Genomic DNA, 23041 nt, shown 5'->3' with positions numbered 1-23041 from the left:
CAGAGTAGCGAAACAGGAGAAATCAATGTTGCAGGCCGCATAGCTCCATGCCCACAGTACGGTTCCCTTTTCTCAAAACAAAACAACACGAAAAACCACACCCGCAAGGCAACCCGCGATCCAAAGTGACAGCACGTGCTCCATAAGTGGGGGATCCAAACCAGCAGCAGAACTCTGAAGAGGGGAATGGGAGTAGATCAGGGACTGGGGGACCGCGTGCCCACGGCCGAGGGAGGGGGGCCATCTAGGGAGACGGAGCAGGCGAGGCAGCCGGTAGCAGTGGCGGCTCACAAATACCCCCGCGGTAAGCGTTCCAGGGGCCCCAGATTTTCACCCACGCCCCAGGCTTACCCCTCGCCACATACACCACCTTTTCACGAAACATACACCAATCCATATGTTCTTTCCAGGCCAACACCGCAGGGGGCCTCTGGGATCCCCACAATTGAGCAATATCACGCTTAGCTATCATGTATCCCAGAGTCACCCACCGCGTCTGCGGGACCGAATAGTCATTTGGTTCCCACACATTCAGCAGGCATCTCCTCGCTTCAGGCAACAGCGCGACACGCGTAACCACACGCAGGACCTCATGCACACCACGCCAGAATCGCTCCACCTTTGGGCACTCCCACAGTATATGCATGAAAGTTGCCAACGCACCACAGCCACGCTTACACATTCCGTCACCAGCAAAGCCCATACGTAGAAGCCTTGGCCCCGTCACGTAAACCCGGTGAAGGATCTTAAGCTGGACGAAACGAAGGCGAGCCGGGATGGCCACCTCTTTTGGAGAGGCCACCGCGGAAATCCAATCCTCGTCGTCCAGCTCTAGCCCGTCGGCGACCCAGGCCTCTCGGAGACTAGTCAGCAGGCACGATCTGTCGTTGATCAGTTTTTTATATATGAGGGAGATCGTGCTGTCTGGGACATGGCCATCCAGCACTCTGTCCTCCAGGGGGGAAGACTCCGGAATGGACGCGACATCCGGGAAGACGGAGCCCAGCGCATGGCGGACTTGTAGGTACCGAAAGTACTCACTGCCCTGCAGCTGAAACCCCGTCTGCAGCGCCGCAAAAGTCTTGAATCCCCCCCTCGTCCAGAGATCTCCCACCGTGCTGATTCCGATCGTGTCCCACTTCTCGAAGCCCTTCGACGTCCACAGGGAGCCCAACCTCTCAGACGCGTACAGCGGTGACGCTCGGGTCAAACGGTCCTTCCACCCCATGGCTGCATTAGCCGCGTGCCAGACACGCACCATGACACGCGTCGGTCCCGTCAGACGGGAGTCGGGCGCGGCAGAGTAGAGCGCTCGATTGTAGTCGCCACCGGGCAGGAGCATCTTGTCCATCTCAAACGCCGGGTTCAAGGCGGGCCCGTAAAGGCCATGATTAATTGCAGCCAGTTGGGAGGCCCAGTAATACCGTTTAATGTCCGGGAGGGCGACCCCCCCATCGTACCACGGGAGCGTCAGTTTAGCTAGAGCAATGCGCGGCCTCCCGTCCCAGAACAGGCGCCGCTGGAGGCCCTCCACCTCACGGAAATAGCGTGCCGGAACCAAGTCCATAGTATTCTGGAGGGCGTAGAGGAAGCGCGGCAAGGACATCATTTTAAACAAGGCCGCTCGGCCGAGCGGCGAAAGCGGCAGACGCCGCCAGCGCACCACGTCCTCCTTCAAGCGCTGGAGGGGGGGCAGCAAATTCCGCTCATAGCGGGCCTCCGGGTCAAGAGTGATATATATACCCAGGTACCGAAACCCCTGGGAGGCAATCTGGATCGGACAGTCCCGTGGCAGGACCGGAGCCTCCCCGGAAAGCACGTATACACAGGATTTCGCCCAGTTGATGACAAGTCCTGAGTTGCGACCGAATGAGCGCAAAACATCAACCAGGACGATCAGTGATTTACGCGGGGAGGCGAGATACAGGAGGATATCATCAGCATAGAGGGACACACGGTCCTCATGCTCGGGGGTCCAGCGGAGACCACGGATGGAAGGGTGCCACCGCAGCCACTCCGCCAGGGGCTCCAGGGCCAGTGCAAACAGGAGAGGTGACAAGGGGCAACCCTGTCGCGTGCCCCGCCCCAGCGCGAATGGGACCGAGACTCGCCCATTCACCACCACCTGCGCCAATGGGCCCGAGTACAACAATTTGACCCAGCTGATAAAGCCCGGTCCAAATCCAAATTTCGCCAGCATCGCCCAGATGTATGGCCACTCCAGCGTGTCAAACGCCATGGTGGCGTCCAAGGACGCCAAGATGGCCGGCTCCCGCACAAACGGGACACGCGCGAGCACCCCGTGCAAGCGCCGCAGATTGAGCGCCGTGTTGCGGTGTGGTATAAAGCCAGATTGGTCTTGGTGGACCAAATCGCCCACCACGCCAACCAACCGGTTGGCCAACACCTTGGCGAGGATTTTGGGCTCCGCGTTCAAGAGCGAGATCGGCCTATAGGATGTGACCCGTTCACGGGGCTTCCCCTCCTTGTGGATCACCACAATTGTGGCCAGACGCTGGTCCGGCGGGAGGGAACCCTGCGAGTGGGCCGCCAGGAACATCGCGCGCAGGTGGGGCGCCAACACATCCGGGCGTAGCTTGTATAGCTCAATGGGAATACCATTGGGGCCCATGGTCTTGCCGGATGCAACCGAGCGAATAGCCAAGGCAATTTCGTCCGAGGTGGGAGGAGCGTCCAGCGAATCCCTGTCCTCCACCGTAAGGGAGGGCAGTGCGATGTCCCGAAGCAGGGCATGGGAATCTTCCTCCGAGCAGGGGGAAACCGGGGAGTAGACTTCGCGGAAATAATCCGCAAAGCAGGAGACAATGGCTTCCGGCTCGGTGACACACGCACCATCCACACTCTCAATCAAAGGAACCACGCGGCTCGCTCTCTCCCTCTTATCCAACCACGCAATCAATTTGCCAGCCTTATCACCCACATCATACAATCGCCCCTGCTGCTCTCTACTGAGGCCCCTGGCCGCCTCCGTGACGAGGGCCCGATAGGCCGCCTGCTTTAGGTGTAGAACATGCAGCTTGGCGTCTGTTACCCCGCTCCCCAGGTCACCCTCCAGTTCTGCAATCTCGGCCTCTACCCGGGTCACCTCCTCCCGCTCGCGCCGCCGGGCATGGGAGATAAAGGAGAGGGCCTCCCCTCTAAGAACTACCTTGAATGCCTCCCACAGGGAGATGGCCGAAGGGACCGACCCCACATTCTCGTCGAAATATCGCTGTAAGGATTTGATCAAATCGGCACGAATGGTGGGGTCGCGCAAATACCATGCATTGATTGGAGCCACCCTGCCATCCCCCCTCGGGAAGACATCGAAATGTAACAGCAATGGGGAGTGGTCTGAGATACCCCGCGCCAGATGGCGCACCTCCCCCACCCTCCCTGCATGGGCCGCCGGGACAAGGATGTAATCAAGCCGCGAGAGGCTACCATGGGCACCCGAGTGGAAGGTGTACTGCCGCTGTGCGGGATGCTTTAATCGCCAGCAATCCACCAGGCCCAGCGTGTCTAAAAGGCCGGGCAGCCACGCCTGTGCCCGGGGGAGGTCCCTAGGGGGATGGCGATCCATAGACCCAGAAGCTACCGCATTAAAGTCCCCTCCAACCACCAGCAGGCCACTCGGAAGGTCCAGAAGGAGGTGCCCCAGATCCGCAAATGTGGTGGCTTGTAACCCAGGCGGGACGTACACTGATATAAAAATAAACACTCTACCCTCCATTCTTCCCACCAGAACAGTGTAGCGTCCCCTCTCATCATGGCGCACCTCATCAATCTCCAACGGGAGCGAGTTCTTGATCATAATGCCCACCCCCCGCGAGCCCGAAGTGAAGCCAGAATGGGCCGCCAAACGATATCCCCGCCGATTCATTGCATGAAAGGAGTTACCTATAAGGTGCGTCTCCTGCAGGAAGACAACATCTGGTGAAATACGTTTTAAGTACTGCAGGACCACACCATGCTTAATCCTATCCCCCAGGCCGTTAACATTCCATGACAACACAGTCAAATCCCTACCCCCCATCATACGTCGAAACAATCGGTCGTCCCCCACCGAGCATCTTAAAAACAACAACACAGTAGCGGGTTTGCCTTGCGGTGCAAACAAACAACACACCCCCCCCACCCCCCCATCCCAACAGAACTCCCCCCTCCCTGCACCCCTGCATGAGCCCAGACAGCCCCCCCAAAGTGCAGTGTGCCTGTCGCCCCATAGCTAAAACTAACTAGTCCCCCAGAGGAGGAGGGAAGCCCCCAACAGACCCCGCACGACCTCCATAGGAGGGGAACATATGCAATCAATAAATGGTGAAGGAACATCGTCCAGAGCAAGGCCTATTCAGTCACCCCTCAATTCTGATCCGGCGGGCCCTCCTCGCCAGCCGCGCCCCCCCCGCCCCCCCGGCCCCGATCTCCAGGCAGAGTGTCCAACCAGTCCCCAGCCGCCTCGGGCCGGTCGAAGAAGTGCGTGCGACCATCCACCTCCACCCTCAGCTTAGCTGGAAAAAGCATTGAGTACTTGAGGTTCAGGTCCCGTAGGCGACGTTTAACACCAAGAAAACTCTGTCTCTGCTTCTGAACCGCCGGAGTAAAGTCTGGGTAAAAATGCACATCCATGTTGTCAAGCTTGACCGGTCCCTGTTGCCTGGAGGTCTGGAGGATAGCATCTCTGTCCCGAAAATTAAAAATCCGGGCAATGAGAGGCCGCGGCGGGGCACCGGTCTTAGGTCTGCCCCCAGGGACCCGGTGAGCACGCTCCACCGCAAAAAGCTTACTCAGCCCCCGGGGCTGGAGATGGGTCAGGATCAATTCTTCCACAAAAAGATCCGCCGCCTCTCGTCCCTCCGGCACCCCCACAATACGGACATTATTCCTCCGGGCCCGACCCTCGGAATCCTCCAGTCGCCGGTCCATCAGGGCGCTCGCCTGGCCAAGCCGGCGCACCTCCTTCTGGAGGGCCACCACGTCCGTCGTGAGGCTCGTTGTGGTGTGGGCCAGGGAATCGACCCGGTCGTTCGTTTTGGACAAGTCTGCCCTCACAAGGCTCACATCCACCAGGACCGAGTCTATTTTTTGCGCTAGGGTGTCGAAACGCTGGTCCACCGAGGCCTTCATCTCTGCAATGGCGCCCATGACGTCCCGGAGGGTCAGATCCACCGGATGAGCAGATGCCTCCGTCGGGCCCACTGGGGATGCGTGCGATGTCTCCGGAGAACCCTTCTGGAGCGTGTAGCGGTCCATACTGTTAGCTTGGTGCGCCGTGCCACGGCGGGTTGTCTTCACCTTCGCCCGGTCGCCATCTTGTTTGGTGGACATGCTTGCTCTCCCACCGTCGTGCCAATCTCCTCGAACGGGCCGCTATACCAATTCACGGGCTCCGGGGGGGGGGCGGGGGCGACCACCGAACCGCAGGTCAACCCACCGCCGGCGGGTCAGCCGGGCTCCTGGACAAGACCACACCACCGCACCCGGCTCCGCAACCCAACCTCGCTTGAGTGCAAGGAGGGCGCAAAAGCGAAAGTGAAAGTGCGGGGTACGCGAGTCGCCCAGCCCTGCCCGCCGCTGTTGTTCACTGTGTCCCCGGATCGCCCCACTACTCCAATCCGGGGGGCCGGCGAGGAGAAGGCCGCAACCTTCGATCGGTGCTCCCACCGGTGTCCGGGGTCCGATTCGAGCCCGAAAAACGGGTGGCGCCTCAGCTCGGGTTCCCCGACACAGTCCCCTCAACAAGGACAGGATATCGCCAGGATTAATTCAGGAGGTCGCGGAGGTCCTCGGGAGCCTCGCACCTACGCGGCCATCTTGGTTGCGCGCTAGGCTCCTCCCTTATTTCTGATTTTTAATATTAAAAGGATCCAGAAATAAGGACGACATTCTAAGGGCCTCCATTCCACTCTATAAATAATGTAACCAAGGAATATGCAGGTTCCTAGTAAAATTGGGTCAGTCTATAACAATATCACAATTAGGAGTAGCATTGGGATTATTTCAAATGAATACCCATACCAGAAGAGGGGTAAACCTCACAACATCTTTTATGTAATTCAGTACCAGTTCCTCTGGGCAGAAACAAATGTGGACTATTCAAATCTAGAGAAAGGAGACAGTGACAAAATCTGGTCTCCTCCTCCTGCAGAAGTGCTTGAAATGGAGTAACAGAAGTATAGGTAGATACTATATACTAGAGTACTTACTTGTTTCAAGGAAGTGGTGGTACTCTCCAATTACAAGTATTGCACTTCAGCTGAGAAGTGCAGGTAATCTCCTTCTCAAACTACAAAAGAGCAGGTAGTCATTACCGGACACAACAGTCCCATATAAAGCACTGGTATGCAAGCTAGTAGCTTTAGCAAAGCCCCAAATGCCTGCATAATATGTTGAAATTGGTATACATTGAGTTTTGTAAAATTCAGATAGAGGAGCTATTGACGTAGAACCTAGATTAGAAGTTAAGTTAAACCCCATAGCAATCAAATGACAAAATCTCTGATACCGTACGTAAAGACGGGGACCAGGTATTCCCGGAATCAACAAATGGGACAAGTTTTATTTTTGACAGAGATGGTATATATTTTGGAGCTTTGAGGTTTACAGATCATAAAAAATGAATTGCTCTTAAGGTCAAGGTCTTCCATAAAGGAGACAAAGGTGCAGAGCAAAGTTTTAAGACCAATTGGAGTATGGGCCAATATGACGGCGTCATTAGCATACAGAAGTGCCTCAATTTTTCTACGGCCTGTCACGGATATGTCCTGCCCAGTGTTTATTAAAAAAGAATTTAGATTGTTAGTACAAAGGAACAAAATAGGGGATGCAGCCCTGTCACATGCCCTTTTCTAGTTTAAAGGGGCTTCTATACTTGATGTTATTCCGACAACTGTCCTTAGCAGATAAATTGTAATGTAACACAGATAAAAAGAAGACTGTAGGGGTTTTGAACCCAATCTGAGTTAGATGTCCCCAACTTTTAGATCTCAAGTTGGTTGGAAGTACTGGCAAGATACATGAACACCAGTAGGTCCATGTACATTTGCCTACAATCAGATGTAAATTCAAGCACTGCTCCATTGTACCTAAGCCCCCCTTGAACCCATTTTGCACTATGCTCAATATTTATAGTCCTTTAACCAATCTTGTATCCTGTTATGAAGGATTTTGGCCACGACTTTCTTCATGATTTGGGTCTATAGCAGCAGGAATCAAATCCATTCCCTTTTAAGAACAGGGGCTATTGTGGCCCAGGAGTCGGGTAATTCGGTGTTAAAATCGCTATTTAGTACATTGGGTGAATAGGGGTGCCCAAAGATCTTTGTTGGTCATTTAAAGTCAATATGTGCCCTATTAGGCCTTTACCTACCCCATAGGGCTTTCCATCAGTGTGAGATCTATCTTGAGATGTTCAAATGTCGAGCCAATACTTACGCTTTGTAACTGCACCCAGCATCAATGCCTGTAAGCCTATCTATTCAGTTAAAAAATAGATGCTCTGAAAATGAGTTAACCATTGGTCTACGGGGATATAAGTCTTCAGACTAGATAGGGTTCCGCTGTCAGCTTTTATGAAGTGGACCATCTGCCACAAAATGTAGGGTCTTTGCAATTACATGCCTCAAATAGAGAGTCCCATGTTGTATGCTTGAGTTCAGCTTTCCTTCTTTTTCATGTACTTTTAAAATGGACTCTTCTTAGGGTAACCGCTGCATTGACTATAATCTTAGTAATTAACTCTTCGCAGATGTGCCTAGTGGCTAGATAACAAGCTGCTGCATCAAAGTACTTAGGTGGATGAATATCTATTGTCATAACAGGCTTAGAAATAAATATTTTCACTAGAGAATTCAAATCATCAAAACATGGGGCCTGTCACATTGATAACATCGGGGGCTTTCAATGATTCTGTTATCCCACCGCCATGAGAAATTTGTAATGCTACGGCTCAAGATAACTGCTCAAAAGTAGTAAAGAGTGGACACACTTCATGCTGCATTTGTACCTATAGGGAATGATTAAGTCCTTCTTTGAGCTCTTGTTCGTTCACACACGCTATGTATACACGGACTAAGATTACTCTGTCTTACCCTTGTGACTTTTTTAATGGAGTCAGAAAAATTGGTTGATAATACAGATTGTATGATGGTGTTTTATGTTGGTTTTATGTATTCATGGTGTGCTACTACACGTTTTTTAATGTTTTATACGAATGAAATTATTTTCTGTACTTTTATGGTTTATAACCAAATAAAAACTATTGTGATGAGGGAACTGCACCCAGCATCAATTCCTGTCAGCCTATCTACTCAGTTAAAAATCTAGATGGCCTCAAAATGCATTAACCATTGGTCTGCGGGGCTTTAAGTCCCCAGACTCGATAGGGTCCTACTGTCAGCTTTTATGAAGTGGACCATCTGCCCAAAAATGTAGGGTCTTTGCAATTACATGCCTCAAAAATAGAGTCCCAAGTTGTATGCTTGAGTTCAGCTTTGCTTCTTTTTAATGTACTTTTAAAATGGACTCTACTTAGGGTAACCGCTGTATAGTCTACACACTTAGTAGATAGCTCTTCGCGGCTGTGCCTAGTGGCTAGAGAACAAGCTGCTGCATCAAAGTACTTAGGTGGATGAATATCTATTGTCATGAACAGTTTAGGAAGAAATCTTTTCACCATAGAATTCAAATCATGGGGCCCCTTTGCATTGATAATATCAGGGGGTTTCAATGATTCTGTAATCCCACCGCCATGACAACAATGAACAATTTCTTCATGTTCTGTCTCCTCAGAGGGAGGATTTGATGGTCTCCGTACTAATATAAGGCCATTAACTTTGGTCATGAGGTTTAACTGATCTATAAGAAGGGTACGTATATATGTAATGGGGAGCTCAAAAACAGTGGTTAAGGGATTATGATCACTAAAATCCTTATCCACCGATGCATATGAGAGGAGGTATTTAGTCAAACTGCAGGACACCAATAAATAATTAATTACCAAATGACAGCCAAGTCCCAAAAACATAAGGATTCAATTAGGTTTAACCACCTCAGATTCTTATATTTATAATATCATCACTGAGCAAGAATACCTGGGTATCAGATCAATTAGGCGCAGATTTCTTACTTTTCCAAATCTTAAAGTTATCAAATGAATACATGTGATGTCAGTTTAGCATTCAAATCACCATCAAGGATCAAATGAAACCCTTTATTAGGGACTAGGGGCAACTCAGCTTTTCGGAGATAGCTTAACTCAAGTTGAGAGCTATCTCCCTTCGCTGTACCACATTTGGAAGAGAATGAAGAGTTTGAATAACAAATGCAGCCCTCAAAAATCAAATGAACTGAGGCCCACAATTCTTGAAATAGAAGTATATAATAGCAAATGGATTAAACGCTTCAAATCCCCTAATTAAATATACTTGATAGTGAGGCCAACTGAAATATTTAGAGGTTAAAATTGGATGGTGAAATAAGATTTTTGTAATTATGTCTATCATGTAATACTAATTGATAAAAATAATGTAATATACTCAGAGAACTGCTAATGTGTTAAATCATTCTATTATGAAAGAATATGATGTTATGCATATTACACTGTAAGTCATGTATGGAACATGCTAATTTAATGTTTACACAATGTTCAACCCACCCCATATGCAATAAACGTACTCCAGACTTACAGGTTCGTCATTATGAAAACAATGAATACATTCAGTGGTTTATTAATAAGAGCTCTATTACTTACACTCTTGTAATCTGGTATTGCTTTGCAATGAAAGCATTGCAACTGTAATTGTTCGGGATCTATGTAATACTTCTAGCCCTGATGAAGTCCATGGGACCAAACATCCACCACACAAAAAGGAGTTCACAGTACATTTTTCAGAACTGGTTTCAGAAACCTTTGTGAAATTGCACACATTTGCAAATCTGCACCCATGCACAGTCAAGGCCCATGCTGGTAAGTGCTGTGGAGTGGGACGGGGGCGGGCGGTGGGGGTGATGTAAGTGACAAACGATGGAATAGGGAAAATAAAAAACCTAAAACCACTTATCTTGCACTTGTCGCATCGGCGATGCGGTGAGTGCAAGGTAAGTGGTTTTATTTATTTATTTACTTTTCCTATTCCATCGTTTGTAACTTCTACCTCCCCACTTCCACTTCCACTTCCACGACCCCACCCCTGCTCACCACACTTACTTGCACGGACCGCCACTGCCCAAGCATGACAGCAAAGCTGCACATTTTTTCTTAGAATAAGGCTCTGTGAGTATGGCTCAGTGAGATAAACACCGGGAGCGGGTATGCAGTAAGATACTACGAGTTTGAATCCTGGGAAGGGAGGTTCACCTTCTGAGGGGGATAAAAGAAGCACCAATAAATTGCATAATAGTGACACCTGTTATTTTCGGTACACTACAAAGAGCAAAGGGAAAACCAAGGAGTATTGTTAAAGATAGCACCTTTACAACACTGTATATAAAAAAATTGCATTTAGAGGCAGAAAAACTATTCATTAGATAATATCTTCTTAAACCCATCATTAGGGCGCACGTACTTTCTATTAGCACTCACACATTAACATCACTTGATCCCAGTAATAAAGCAAAAAAGAAATGCATGACTTTGTCATCATGTTTCCCTAAATGTTTTCAACTTCAAACTGCATTTGGCAGTAATTGAGATATTTCATTATAGGCCTCTTCTTGGCACACCAGACTCCAAACAGGAATGGAGCAGAAAGCCTGACCTTGGTCTTGCTCCAGAAACAGAATTGGTTCTTGCAGTGAAAATTCATTATGATGCATTATGATGCTTATAATAAATCCAAACTGGTTTAAATACAGATTAATAGGCTTGTCCTTATTAACTTCGGGCTTTTAATTATTAGAGAATTACATAACTGCAAAAGGAATGAAGGGTGAGAGAGTCTGCCTCTGCCTCGTGTGGATTTTGTACAGAGCCAGTACTTTCATAATGCAAGGTAAGATGAGAGCTCTAGAATGCCACCAATGGGCCTGAAAAGTCACTTTTTTGATTAAGAAACAAGGGGCACAACAATGGCAACATTTTTTTTCCCAGGAAAGTCAAATATCCTTGTGCGGTTTTTGATTTTGATGTAAATGTGGCATCTGGATTAATATATACAGGCAGAGTCATTAGCTCTGAATTGCAGGGAAGATCCTTTTCTTTAAACCTAGAGGGGCTTATTTACAAGTCTTTTGCGCCACCCGGTACGTCACATTGCGTGATGCACCGGCTGTGCAACCTGCTTCCCGATATTTACAGGGACACGTAAAGCCACCCTGCGTGGCTTTACGTGTTATTGTAAATATCGCCCCTTCTCACGCAACGCTTTGCGTGTAAGGGGCGTGACATGGGTGTCGCTGTGAGAAATCGTAAACCTGGAAATGCGTCCGAATGCTACGCCACCCCAGGAGTGGTGTAGCGAGGCATAACAAGGAGAAATGTTTACATTTATCCTTTTTTTTTCTCTTTCAATGTGTGCTGCATTCTACAGCATACATGGAAAGAGGAAATCACCCCAATTGATTGTTTTTGTGCAGGGAGGTGTCCCTTCCTGCACAAAAACAATCTCCACATGACAAAGGCATCCTTGCACCAGGGTGCAAAAGTGCCTGCACTGGCACATGGCAGCCGATTGTGCGCCAGCGCAGGGGGAAGCACAGGGGGAAGCACAGTGACATATTGTTGTAAATATGTCGCATCCCTGTGCTTTGAAAGTGACTCAGTGCGGCCCAGCCAAATGGCTTGCGGCACACACTGAGTCACTTTCATTGTAAATATGGCCCGGAGTGTCCAACGTATATCAAGAACTTTAAGAATTCCACATTTGATAACTTTGTGTACATAGGTGCCAACGTTTCACATTGCTATGTGTGACATTTTCATAATTTCATTGTAAATATGAGTGAGATTTCAACGACTATTAGTGACACTTCTATGCAAGCAAAATCAAGCAATCAAGACGAGGGAAACGTATCAGATAATACACCAATTTGAACAACAAGAAACTCTAGGAAGATCTTAAAAGTGCTGCAAAGCACCAGAAATGAAGGGCACTAACCTAGTGCCCATGTATAGTAAATGTAAACATTCACATAGCCAGAAGGTATTTTGAAACTCTGGCAATGATCTGGCTGACCCGACCCTACCTTAGATACGCTTGGCTTCGTCAATTCTGCGTTTGGTAACATTCTTGGTGCTCCTTCCTTACCTGAAGGCTTGAAGGCAATTTTATTCTTTTTGCCCTTGATCACTTGCTTCAAGAAGGGCTCCCTCAGCAGGTCAGCAACAGTAGCGCGCTTCACCGTGTCCGGCTCAAAGCAGAGCAAAATAAAGGCCCTGGCTTCTCCCGACAGCGACTCTGGAATTTCAGGATGGATTTTAAACATCCCCACCTGTGAAAAAAGAAACAGAGAAGCTTCTTGGTCTGGTTCGCATTCCATACAGCGCATATGCGCATGCTCCACCAGGTGACTGCATGCCAGGGAATGTACATTTCCAACACTATAGTATAGCACAAAATACCGTAGCATAGCATTTAACACAATATAACATGAAATAACATCCACCAGGGCATGGCAAGTCCTTTTTGTACTCTAATTTCAAAATACTAAATCCATTTTTTTCCTATAAAAAAGCAGATTCTAAGTTGGACTTATATGTGTCACTTTGTAATGGGGGATCTGTTGTCCATGCACTGTTATGCCTCTTACTGTTACCCAACCTTGGGCCCATTTACGAGTTAGGAAATATATGTCACTGGGTGGTGGGCATTGGAGATTCGGGATGGCGTCTGCTGCACGAAATTCTAAAATCTGTGGGTTTTACACACACATGAATATCCTGCATTGAGTAAGTAGTAACGGTGTCTGTAAGGGGCAGGGTGCGGCAAAGGGTGCAGTAGAGGGTATGGAGGACGGGAGAGGGAAGGAGGGACGGTCAATAAAGCTTCCATGCGCTTTGAAGAGATCGGACTGGGCTGGAGACCGAGGCTGTGCCCATTCCCAGTGTGATTTTACCGGCCAGATGTTCATTGGGTCATTTCTCTACTCAGCTTGTAATCAGTGACCTTAGAAGCCAGCAGCATAGCCAGCCAAGTGGGCACAAAGGGTCTCATTAGAAGCTGCTTGTAAAGATACAACAGCAACTTCAAGATATGGTACTTTCGTTACCATTAGCCCAATACTGGGCAATTATGAATTTTGGATCTGCAATGGGGAATAACTTTCAGGTCCCATATTTAATTAGCTATTTACTGTATTTTAAAAAAAATTATGTACTATTTTCTCATTCCATCTATTTTTGCAAGTGGGATATGGAAAAGGGAAAGAAGGTAGTATTAACGGGTGTGAGAATAACAGGAGTTGCCCGTAAAAAAATGGTGGCAATACTGGAGGACCTGGTCTTTTTGATACCATTACTATTATCAAAATACTGGACAATTACAAGTTTTGGGCCTGGAGTGGGGAGTAACATTCAGCACCCAGAATTAGTGGGCTATTTACTGCACATTTTTTTTCCATTTATGGATTATTTTCCGATTTTACCTCGCTTTGCAAGTAGGATATTTTAAAAGAAAGTGGCATCACTGAGCATGGCAGAAACAGGAGTGGAATCTCATCTGGTAATACCGGGTTAGTTTCCATATCAAGTGAGCGCCCGAATTGTGTAGAGTGGTATTCTCACAGGAAAATGAGTAGAAACACTTGTGTGCACGCATGCATGTATGCATGCATGCACTATATGTATAAAGCGATCCTAGGCAAGAGGCAGAGGAGAGCCGTACAGGGTCAAATGCAAGCATACAGTCAACAAGTGATAGGAGAGGCAGCTGGATTCTGGAGGCAAAAGGGTACTGTTAGTACATTGTGATGTAGAGTTATTCAAAGAGGCCCACCTTCACCTCTTTCCTAAGTTAGAGAGGCGTTGTGGTGGTCCTGATGGACACTAGGATGTTGATTTTGATCCCAGATGGAAATGCCTGGTGCCTTGTTTTATCTTTCTTATATTTCTTAGTCTCCAGTCTAATTGTGTCTTGCCTACGAGTGTGCTGAGAGCCACCAGCAATGAAGAGCTTGTCTTAAAGTTAAGCTGGAGTGTTGGTCCTGATGGATTTCTAAATGATGCACCTTGTTTTGAAGATGGTGCAGACTGGCAAGGGGAGCCAATGGAATTCCATTTGGATGTGATCATATTTCTTCAGGTCCTGGATAAGAGGTGGTATGGCATTTACGATACCTTTAGGGGAGGGGGCAGTGTGGAGTCCAGGAGGTGAGGGGGCAGGAAGTTTCCACCACCCAGATGCAAGAGAGCAAGGCTTGAACAGCAGTTCTGAAATGGCTTTCTGAAATAAAAAGGTCCTGACTGGCAGACTTATTATACCATATGCTTGCAGCTTGCAGTTCATAGATTTGAATGCTGGCATGGACCACTTTGCATTGCGAGTGTCATGGAGTTCTTTAAGAAGGTTACTAATTGTTTAAATCACAAAAATAATTATTTTTATGGTTTGCATACTAGTTAATGTCACAATAAGTCATTAATAATAATTTGTGCATTGGAATGTTGTGCAATGCATTGAAAACAATGGAGTGCTCCGGGCTTCTAATGGCCGGTAGAAGCCCGGAGCATCAACATTCCATCGATTAACAAAGGCCTCACGGAGCCCGAGTGGATTTCAACCCCCTTGGGATCTATGAGGCCTTTGTTTTACAAATTAGAACATTCTGCCCTCTAGGTGGCGGAATGTTCTAATAGCCTTAGAGCCCTCCATAGCAGGCACTACCAGCCATTAAAGGACCAATCCCTTGTTAAAGGCCCTTGCCTTCGGCTTGGGCCTTTAACGCTGGAGCGGACCTGTAATGGCTGGTTGAGTCCGCTATGGTGGGCTATAAGGCTATATTACAATTCACAAGATTGGAAACCTGATTTCTGTTTTCTGTTGATAAACGTGTCTGAAGTAGAATAAACCTGAACGTCAACTAATTACCTGTTTTAAACTTTTCAACAGTCATTTTCCATTCCAGGGTGTTTGCCTACAGGTTAGGTAGGTTTTTGCATTCATACAATAATGAACAGTAAGCACATTCCTTAGTCAGAACAGGCTAATGTAATATTATGCACCCCAAAACAAAACATAGGCGCCCATTAGCCTCCATGTAGCCAGTGCAGAATGTTTAGCCCTGCCTCTTGTGTCTTTAGACTATTTTCTCTGACAGAATTTGTGGAAAATTCAACATGATTAACAACCGACTAAGACCACAACAAGGATTTTAATGATTTTTGAGGGATCAGCATCTTATATCAACCACGGGGTCAAGGTTATCGGTGAATCATTATTTTACCATTTTTTCTTATTTCTGAAATTTGCTAGATATCTTTTGCCAAGCTTCCCACCACACAAAAGTACTTGAAAGTCTCCAACATATTTTGAGCTTTAATTCTGGACCATGACGATAATATACTTTTTTTTTCTCAAAAGAAAACAATGCATTTAGCATTGGTTTAGTTTCAGGTATACCATGTTTCGCAGGCGCATGGTATTACATCCAATAGATGGCATATGGGTTTTTGTGAAAGAAGCAGTGCTCAATTTGTAATGTAATGTAATGTAATGTAATGTAAAAACTACTTCTATAGCGCTGCTACCACTCCAGGGAGTATCTTGGCGCTCACCCAGCTCAGATGTACGAGAAGGGGGGGAGTAGACACAGATTACGCGCAGCACACTACATCTGAGACCATTGCTATACAAGCTGAATCGGACATAGAGTATACCCAAGTTTTTAATGCTTTCCTGTATTGGGTTTCATCCGACAAGGAACGTAAGGAAAAGGGAAGCTTGTTCCAGGCTTTAGCAGCCAACACGAAGAAAGATTTGCCACCTTTAGTTGTCAGCTTAAATTTAGGGATAACCAGCAGGTTTTGGCCCACAGATCTTAGACAGCGTACCGGATTGTATCGCCTAAAACCCTGGGTTAGATATTTAGGGCCTCGATGGTGAAAAGCCCTAAAGGTAATCAAGAGGACCTTAAAAAGAATTCTCTTTGCAATTGGTAACCAGTGTAATGCATCCATTGCTGCAGAAGCTGATGATCTACGGGGCCAGTCTAATACTAGGCGGGCAGCTGCATGTTGGACCATTTGTAGTCTGTGGAGTACCGATCTGTTGGCTCCTGCATATAAACTGTTGCAGTAGTCCAGCCTAGAAGTGATCAAGGCTACTGCAACAGTTTTCCTAGCTGACAACGGCAGGAGATCAAAGAGCTTACTCAAGGTTTTGGTTATGTGAAAACATGTGCCAGCTACCGCAACAGCTTGTAAAAACAGATAAAGTAAGAGCAGGGACTCAAAGTTTTTCTTAGAACCCCACTACCAACGCTGGTGAATGCCAGGGTTGCCAAATACCAAGTCTGTCTCATCTTTACTCCACTTCATGTCGCTTTCTTACATCAACCCACACTTACTGTCTGTTTACCCTGGTCGTGCGAGACCTTTTTCCCCTTTTCCCTATTTTTTTCCCTATTTAAAAATTTCCCTTTTCTACCTTTTTCTCTCACACTATCTCTTGCTCTGGGTCAAAGTCTGATGGTGAAGGTAATCACTGAACCACAGAAAGGAGGAGCAGGGCCCACCAACCGCAACCCCTTTCACAAATTAAGCACTGAGTCCCAGATTTACTAACACTTTTGCCAGGTTAGTACCACAAAAGTGACTCATACTAGCACAAAGTGTTGCATTGGGATTTTTCTTTCCAGTACTAAAATAGTCCTTAAGTAACACAAAATAGCACTGTGAGAAATGTTGCTGTGCTTTGTGTCAAGGTGGCATACCAGGAGTGGTATGTGGGATTTCTCATGTAACAACCCATGGATTTTGAAGCAATTATTCACTAAACAATGTAGACAGGGCTTTGCGTCAAAAATGTACACCTACTCGAAGTGGCAAGTTTAATGTTTGAGAAAGGTTTTCTTTTCTCCAAGCTTTTACAACTTTGCATGTGAGCTGTAATGTACTGCTAGGTCTGCTGCATGAGCTACTTTCGGTATGACTGCCCTCATGTTGGAATTCTAATTGCAGAATTGTACTACCTACCTTCGATCAAATTGGTTTCTACTGTACAGGAGTCTGCACGGTAGAAACAGCAAACATGTTATTTGCATATGTCCTAAACGGCTAGGTCTATGGAAACAAAACCTTCATGCTTCCTTTCTCGAGGCAAATACCAGGACAAAAAAGGAAGCTTTAAATTATTGTTTCAATACGCAATCCTTTGGGTTATTAGTGCACCAATGAAATTTCTAGGTTTTGTTTATATTAGATTCCGACAAGTTACTACATTTTAGCTGCTATATTAATTTGAACAGGTTTTAAACAAAATAATATTTTACTGTATATTCATATGCATTTTTTATGGTTGTGTGCTTATTGTAATCAAGTAATACAATAAATTATGTATTTACTCACATTTGCTCTATGACAATTTTTATCCTTCTTTCTAATATTCTCAACTCTAAGAGTATCTCAAACTACAACTTCCAGTGTATGCACCATCCCAAACGTTTATTAGACTGGAATTAGAATAAATATCGGACCCACTATTGTATGTGTTTTCCTCATCGTACGCTAGATTGAATTTAGAATCGTATGTTGGATCCCGTTCCCCTCAAAATGTATTTTTCCCATGCACTACGGAGGGAGAAGACTATGGGCTTGTGCAACTATTTATTGGCCCCCAGCTGGGATGGGATGCTGTCTGATCTCAGAACACTTCTGCATGGGGAGAGGGGTTACTCCTGACTGTGTGACCCCTGGGGACATCATAGGGGATGATGGCCTTGTACCATAGACAGAGCCAAGCCGCTCATGCGTGCCTTCCTCCCTCGGGCCTGCCTAGATTTTTGCTTCACCCTGATGCACTATTGCCGTGATGCTTTGCCCTGCTGGATGGTATGGGGTGGGAGGGACTGTTATGATTTGTAGATACAGGCTTCAGTCTATTTTCTTTTTTTTTTCCTATATAATAGATTCTTTTATACCTTACTGTAATCTGCTCCTGTAAACTCTGTAACATCAACTACTTGGTTTCCTCCGGCTACGTCTGGGACTGCAATCCCACTTTGCTTTTTTGCAAACATCGTGGACTAAATGTACTTAACCGAAACTCGAATAAAAATAAAATAAAATAAAGTAGTTTATTTGAATATTTTTGTTTTAATGTTTTAGATTAGTTTTATTACTATTTTGCATTTCTTTTTTTAATTTTATTCATAAATACTTTGGATGTATTTATTTTGAAAGTATATCTTTTTAAATTCTATATTTTTTCTTTTAAATTGCTTCGTAGTTTGAAATTATTTTCATGTTTTTTAGTAAATTAATTAAAAAATTCTTTTTTAAAGCTTAAAAATAATAGTTTATATTCTTTTACTTTACATTACAAAATTAAAGTAGTCCAACTTTGAGGACATGATGTGATTAATCCCCATTTTGTTGCAATGGTCCTGGTAATAGAGGTAATTACTTTCTACCGGAGCATGCAGCCATAAAGACAGCCACTTATGGTTACGTTTAATTGAGGGGCTTTCGATCTTTATGCAGGTGGAAACTTATCTTAATCACTAAAAGATAGTTTCTAAGGGGTGCCCATATTAGAGGACAGGAAGAAAGAGTTATAGAGGACATTTTACCCCCAACTGCTGACCTCACCCTTTATCTTACTTCAGCCATCAAATCTACTAAGAGAGAGTTTTTGGTGCTTTTTTAAATACCAAATTATTTTCAAACGCTTGATTCAAAAGTGAAACAGAAATCTACATGTATGAGACCATGTTCCAGAGGACTCTGCTGTGGGCAGTCAGACAGATTGAACAATTTGTAATTTCTCATCAGAGAATCCACAAGTGAGAGCAGGAGTACAATGGTGGAGAATGGAAACTACAAATTACAGGGTATGTTTATGTAGGGCCTTGGGTGTCTTCAGTTTGAGCAGACCCACCACTGCCCAAAGAAGTGCAGTCCGCACAGGAGAAATGAGACCAATCCTTTCACTCTGTGCCCATGAGTAGTAATGGCCTTACAACTTTTAGATAAAGGAAGCAGAATATCACCACTGAATTAACCAGATGAATAGAGTAAGAGAATTCTCACCCAGCAACCAGCCTTGGGTGCTGCACAGGAGCCTCTAAAGTAGGGTCAACACCAATTAGATTTCTGCAAGTCTTGCCACCAAAAACAAAAAAGCTCCTTTATTTTCAATGATTTTCAGCAAAGTGTTTATGAACCATCTCCCATCATTATCAGCCTAGAGGCCACATTTGATGCTATTGACTACCTTGATTGCTATCAATTCACAGGAAGATCTGAATCTCATTAGTATGCATAGACAAGAAGGACCTCAACGACTGAATCAAGGGTTCCTAGCAGATGAAAAAAGATGCTACAAAATTTAATTTAAAAAGCATTCTGCATGGCCTCCTTAGGATGTCCACTGTGAATGTGGATGGCAGGCAAAGGAGCCAGTGCCAATATTCCACACACCGGGAAAGAACAGAGCCACTCTCATACCCCAAGCTAGAAGTTGCTATACACATTTAAGAAATCCTATATTTATAATAGTGAAACCATCAGCCACTGTGCACAGATGATCATTCAGAGCAATAAGGACTGTCTCTGCTACTCTTAAAAAGAATGAAGCCAGCTTGAAATGGTTCTTGCAAGTAATTTGATTGCATGAATTCTTGATCCTCCGCTGTAACTACTCATTCAGTGTTTGTACATATAGCTATTTTTAATTGGTCTGCGATTACCTGGGCTGGCCTGTCTTTCAGATGTTTACTTATCAAGGATCTAACAATAGCTTTTTTAGCTCAACACAAGCAATTCTGAAATCAGGAACATACATGATGACAGGGGGGACTGATAAACATAGTCTAAAAACCCATCTGATAGTTTGAGAGGGTAGGATTCAGGGGACACGAGGATGGAGTGTAAAAAAAGAGATTATTATGAGTAAAAATTCCATCTGCCCAAGAAGAGGGGTGAGAGCTTGCATTTTGAGAATAGAAAGTTAACAATCTTCAAGAGTGAGTGTTGTGTACACATACACATGAAACCATTATGCCAAAGTAGTAAACACTAGAATATCCATTTTCTGGGAGAAAAAAACCCAAACAGACTAAGATACCATTCCAGAAAATATTAGGGTCTCTCATGTTGTTTTATTCTTGAACAGGGTTGATAAAGTATAGTGTTTTTATTGTGTTTGCATTGGGTTAATGCTTGGCTCCCTCGTGTTTCTTTCAGTGCTTCACCTATGATAATATTAATATGTAACAACGTGCCTTCAGAGGCAAACAAATGGACTAAATCTTGGTGTTTTAATATAGTCAAATAGATTTGTTGCTCAATTACATTTCTACAATTAGAGTATGTCTAGTGACTGATATCCAAGAGAAGTAGTGGTTTTGTATATACGTCTTACATTAAAAAAACTAATTACATCTGAGCCAACAGATAGGACAAATGATTTATAAAGATTATCTCAAACTTTAAAAACCCATACAAACATTACAATAATTTTGACAAAAACTGTAACCAAAACAGAAATTGTGGATTCAAACTGACAACATAATAGTTTCAGTGGTTTAAAGTTAAAATGATAAATGCAAAAAGTAGACAGTCATTTTGACTGCTATAGGAATTTGGTGGGCTCTTCAACAGGTCAGGTCAATTTATGGAGAATATGAATCTACACATGTGGTTATCCAAATAGGTCAGACGAAAAAAGATTAAAACACCAACTATGTGTGTGGAAAGGGTTTCAAAGATACCCCCCTAGTTTTTTTTACTGTCGAGTATAAGCAGCAGGATAGGGAAAAGGTCTTATTCCTGAGATAAAAAATGGTCTGAGGAGCACTCATGCAAACGCTAATTGGTTATAACTTTTGTCTTATCTTTATTTCCTGAAGTCTGTCAAAATATGATACTCCATGTGATAAGATCTCAAAAAGTCTGATTCGTTTTGTCATGAAGTATCAAAGAGTACCAACACACTTGCTTACTGTCTGGGTATTCTGGATTTAACCCCAGCAGGGTCCGCAAATATGCAATACTCTGGCATTGGACCTGAATGAGCCTGATGCAAGTGTGGTTCCGATGTGCTTAAGCCCAAGGCTGGCAACCTTTGTCAATGACACAGACCATGGTTTGCATGTTATGCAGGAATCACATTGAAATAGCCCCATTGTTCAGGTTGGTAGTAGCTGGTAACAAGAAGTCATGAACCTCCACTGCTTGAGACTTTCATCACTGCCAAGCAGGGAACCTACTTCACTACCATCATTGCTTTAACCCTCTGTCACTGATGACGTGCTGAGTTCAGCTCCCCTCGCAGCATTCTAATCCATTTGGCACGTGCGAGAGGCAGCAATAATGCTTAAAGAAGCACATATCTTTCCATGGAAATAGCCACACCACGTGTTCCCTATTTAGGGTCACCACAGAAACCTGTAGAAGTGCCACAATAAACCCTTTCATTTCTCACAGTACTTTATTATTGTGCAGCTACTCCACTCCCTTCTCCTGATGGTACAGTTTTCCCTGCCTCATCTAATCTCAGAATTAAGGAGAAAAGAAAGGATATGTTGAAAAGAAAAGTAAAGAGTCTCTGGTCTGAATATTCAGTGCCTTCAACAATGTCTATATGAGCACAGTGGTAGTGGGCACACTTCACTGATTTACCCCTTTAATTAAAAACTAACAATCATTGTAGAAACTAGATTCATTGGGCGGAAGGGGATCTGATTTCCTTGTCTAAATCCAACCTAACAAACACTTGGAGCAGTGTTAACATTGAGGCCTGGGGGTCTTTTAACTATCCTAATTCCAGTCTTACAAAAGGTGGGGAAAGTCCTGACATTGGGAGGGAGGAGAGTGATCAGACGTATTATGCTTATTCTGATCTAACAAATATTGGGGAAAGTCATATGATAGAAAATGTACTTTAGAAATCTTGCAAAAGAAAAACATTGCAGAAAATGGTCCACAGTATTCCATTTTCTCACTTGTAATGTAAAGTACATCAACTACAAAAAATATTGTGGAAAAAAATATTGATATTACATAGGTAAGTATATTAATTGTCTACCTGTAGAATTTGGTTTGATTTTGTGTCTGTTCAATCTGGGTATAAACAGCTGAATGCTGGGGACATGATTTTCTTTTCTGAAAGATGGAGAGCTCTGGTAAAGTCAGTTATGATGACCCAGTACAGAGCTCCGCTGTCTTTTAGCTAGCTGTGTGCTATAGAAATGCTACATACATACATAACCTTCTGATCAGGTATGAATATGTTTTGCTGATTAAATGTTGTCTTGCACCAACAGGCTGGAAGCTAATGTGGCCATATTTTTGTTGCATTTTCTTCATTATTCTTCTTGACAGATATCAGATGGGGCCTCCCAGATGGATGGCTCTAGGGCTGTAATGTGAAGAAAGCTAAGAAAAAGCTGTTAAGTGAAAAACCTAGATCCAGCAGCTTCTAGTACTCTCTTATAAAAAACAGAGAATTCTAGGGCTTTGAACCTGTGAGAGAAACTTGTTATGGCAGCAAGACAAATGAGATCATGACTGTGATTTGTTCATGCCCTGGGAGAAGACTTTGCTTGAGAGAACAGGGTAGAAAACAGAATAGGATTACATAGGAAGAAAGACCAGGGTATGAAATTAATTTGTGGTACATCGGGCATAGTTCAAAATCTGCCTTGTTGTCTGTTCCTCAAGCAGCTGAGCGATATGGAATTTTGAACTTTTTTCACAATGTTTATGAAATGTGGGCATGGAAATTTTCCATAAAGTGAAATTGTGTGTAAAATCTCATTTTTCCTAAATTTTTTAAAGGGAAATTTAGACCGATGTGTCAACGGATGCAATAATAAATCATTGTAAGTAATATTTGTGTAGGGGACAGGGTATTAATGTCAGATGATTGAGTAGAAATTAGCTGAT

The 23041-nt window shown here is 44.9% G+C and overlaps 1 protein-coding gene across 1 annotated transcript in view; it reads right to left on the bottom strand.

The window, feature by feature from the left end:
- MAP3K15 (mitogen-activated protein kinase kinase kinase 15) overlaps window positions 1-23041 on the bottom strand; it is a 1172574-nt gene that overhangs the window by 235953 nt on the left and 913580 nt on the right. Inside the window, exon 20 of the mRNA XM_085622522.1 lies at window positions 12246-12429. Within this exon, the coding sequence (XP_085478648.1) occupies window positions 12246-12429 (184 nt within the window). The remainder of the gene's footprint in view (window positions 1-12245; window positions 12430-23041) is intronic.

The sequence above is a fragment of the Triturus cristatus genome, chromosome 8, assembly GCF_964204655.1.
Source record: "Triturus cristatus chromosome 8, aTriCri1.1, whole genome shotgun sequence".
In the NCBI taxonomy this organism is placed as follows: Eukaryota; Metazoa; Chordata; class Amphibia; order Caudata; family Salamandridae; genus Triturus; species Triturus cristatus.
This window is presented reverse-complemented; position numbering and strand designations above follow the sequence as displayed.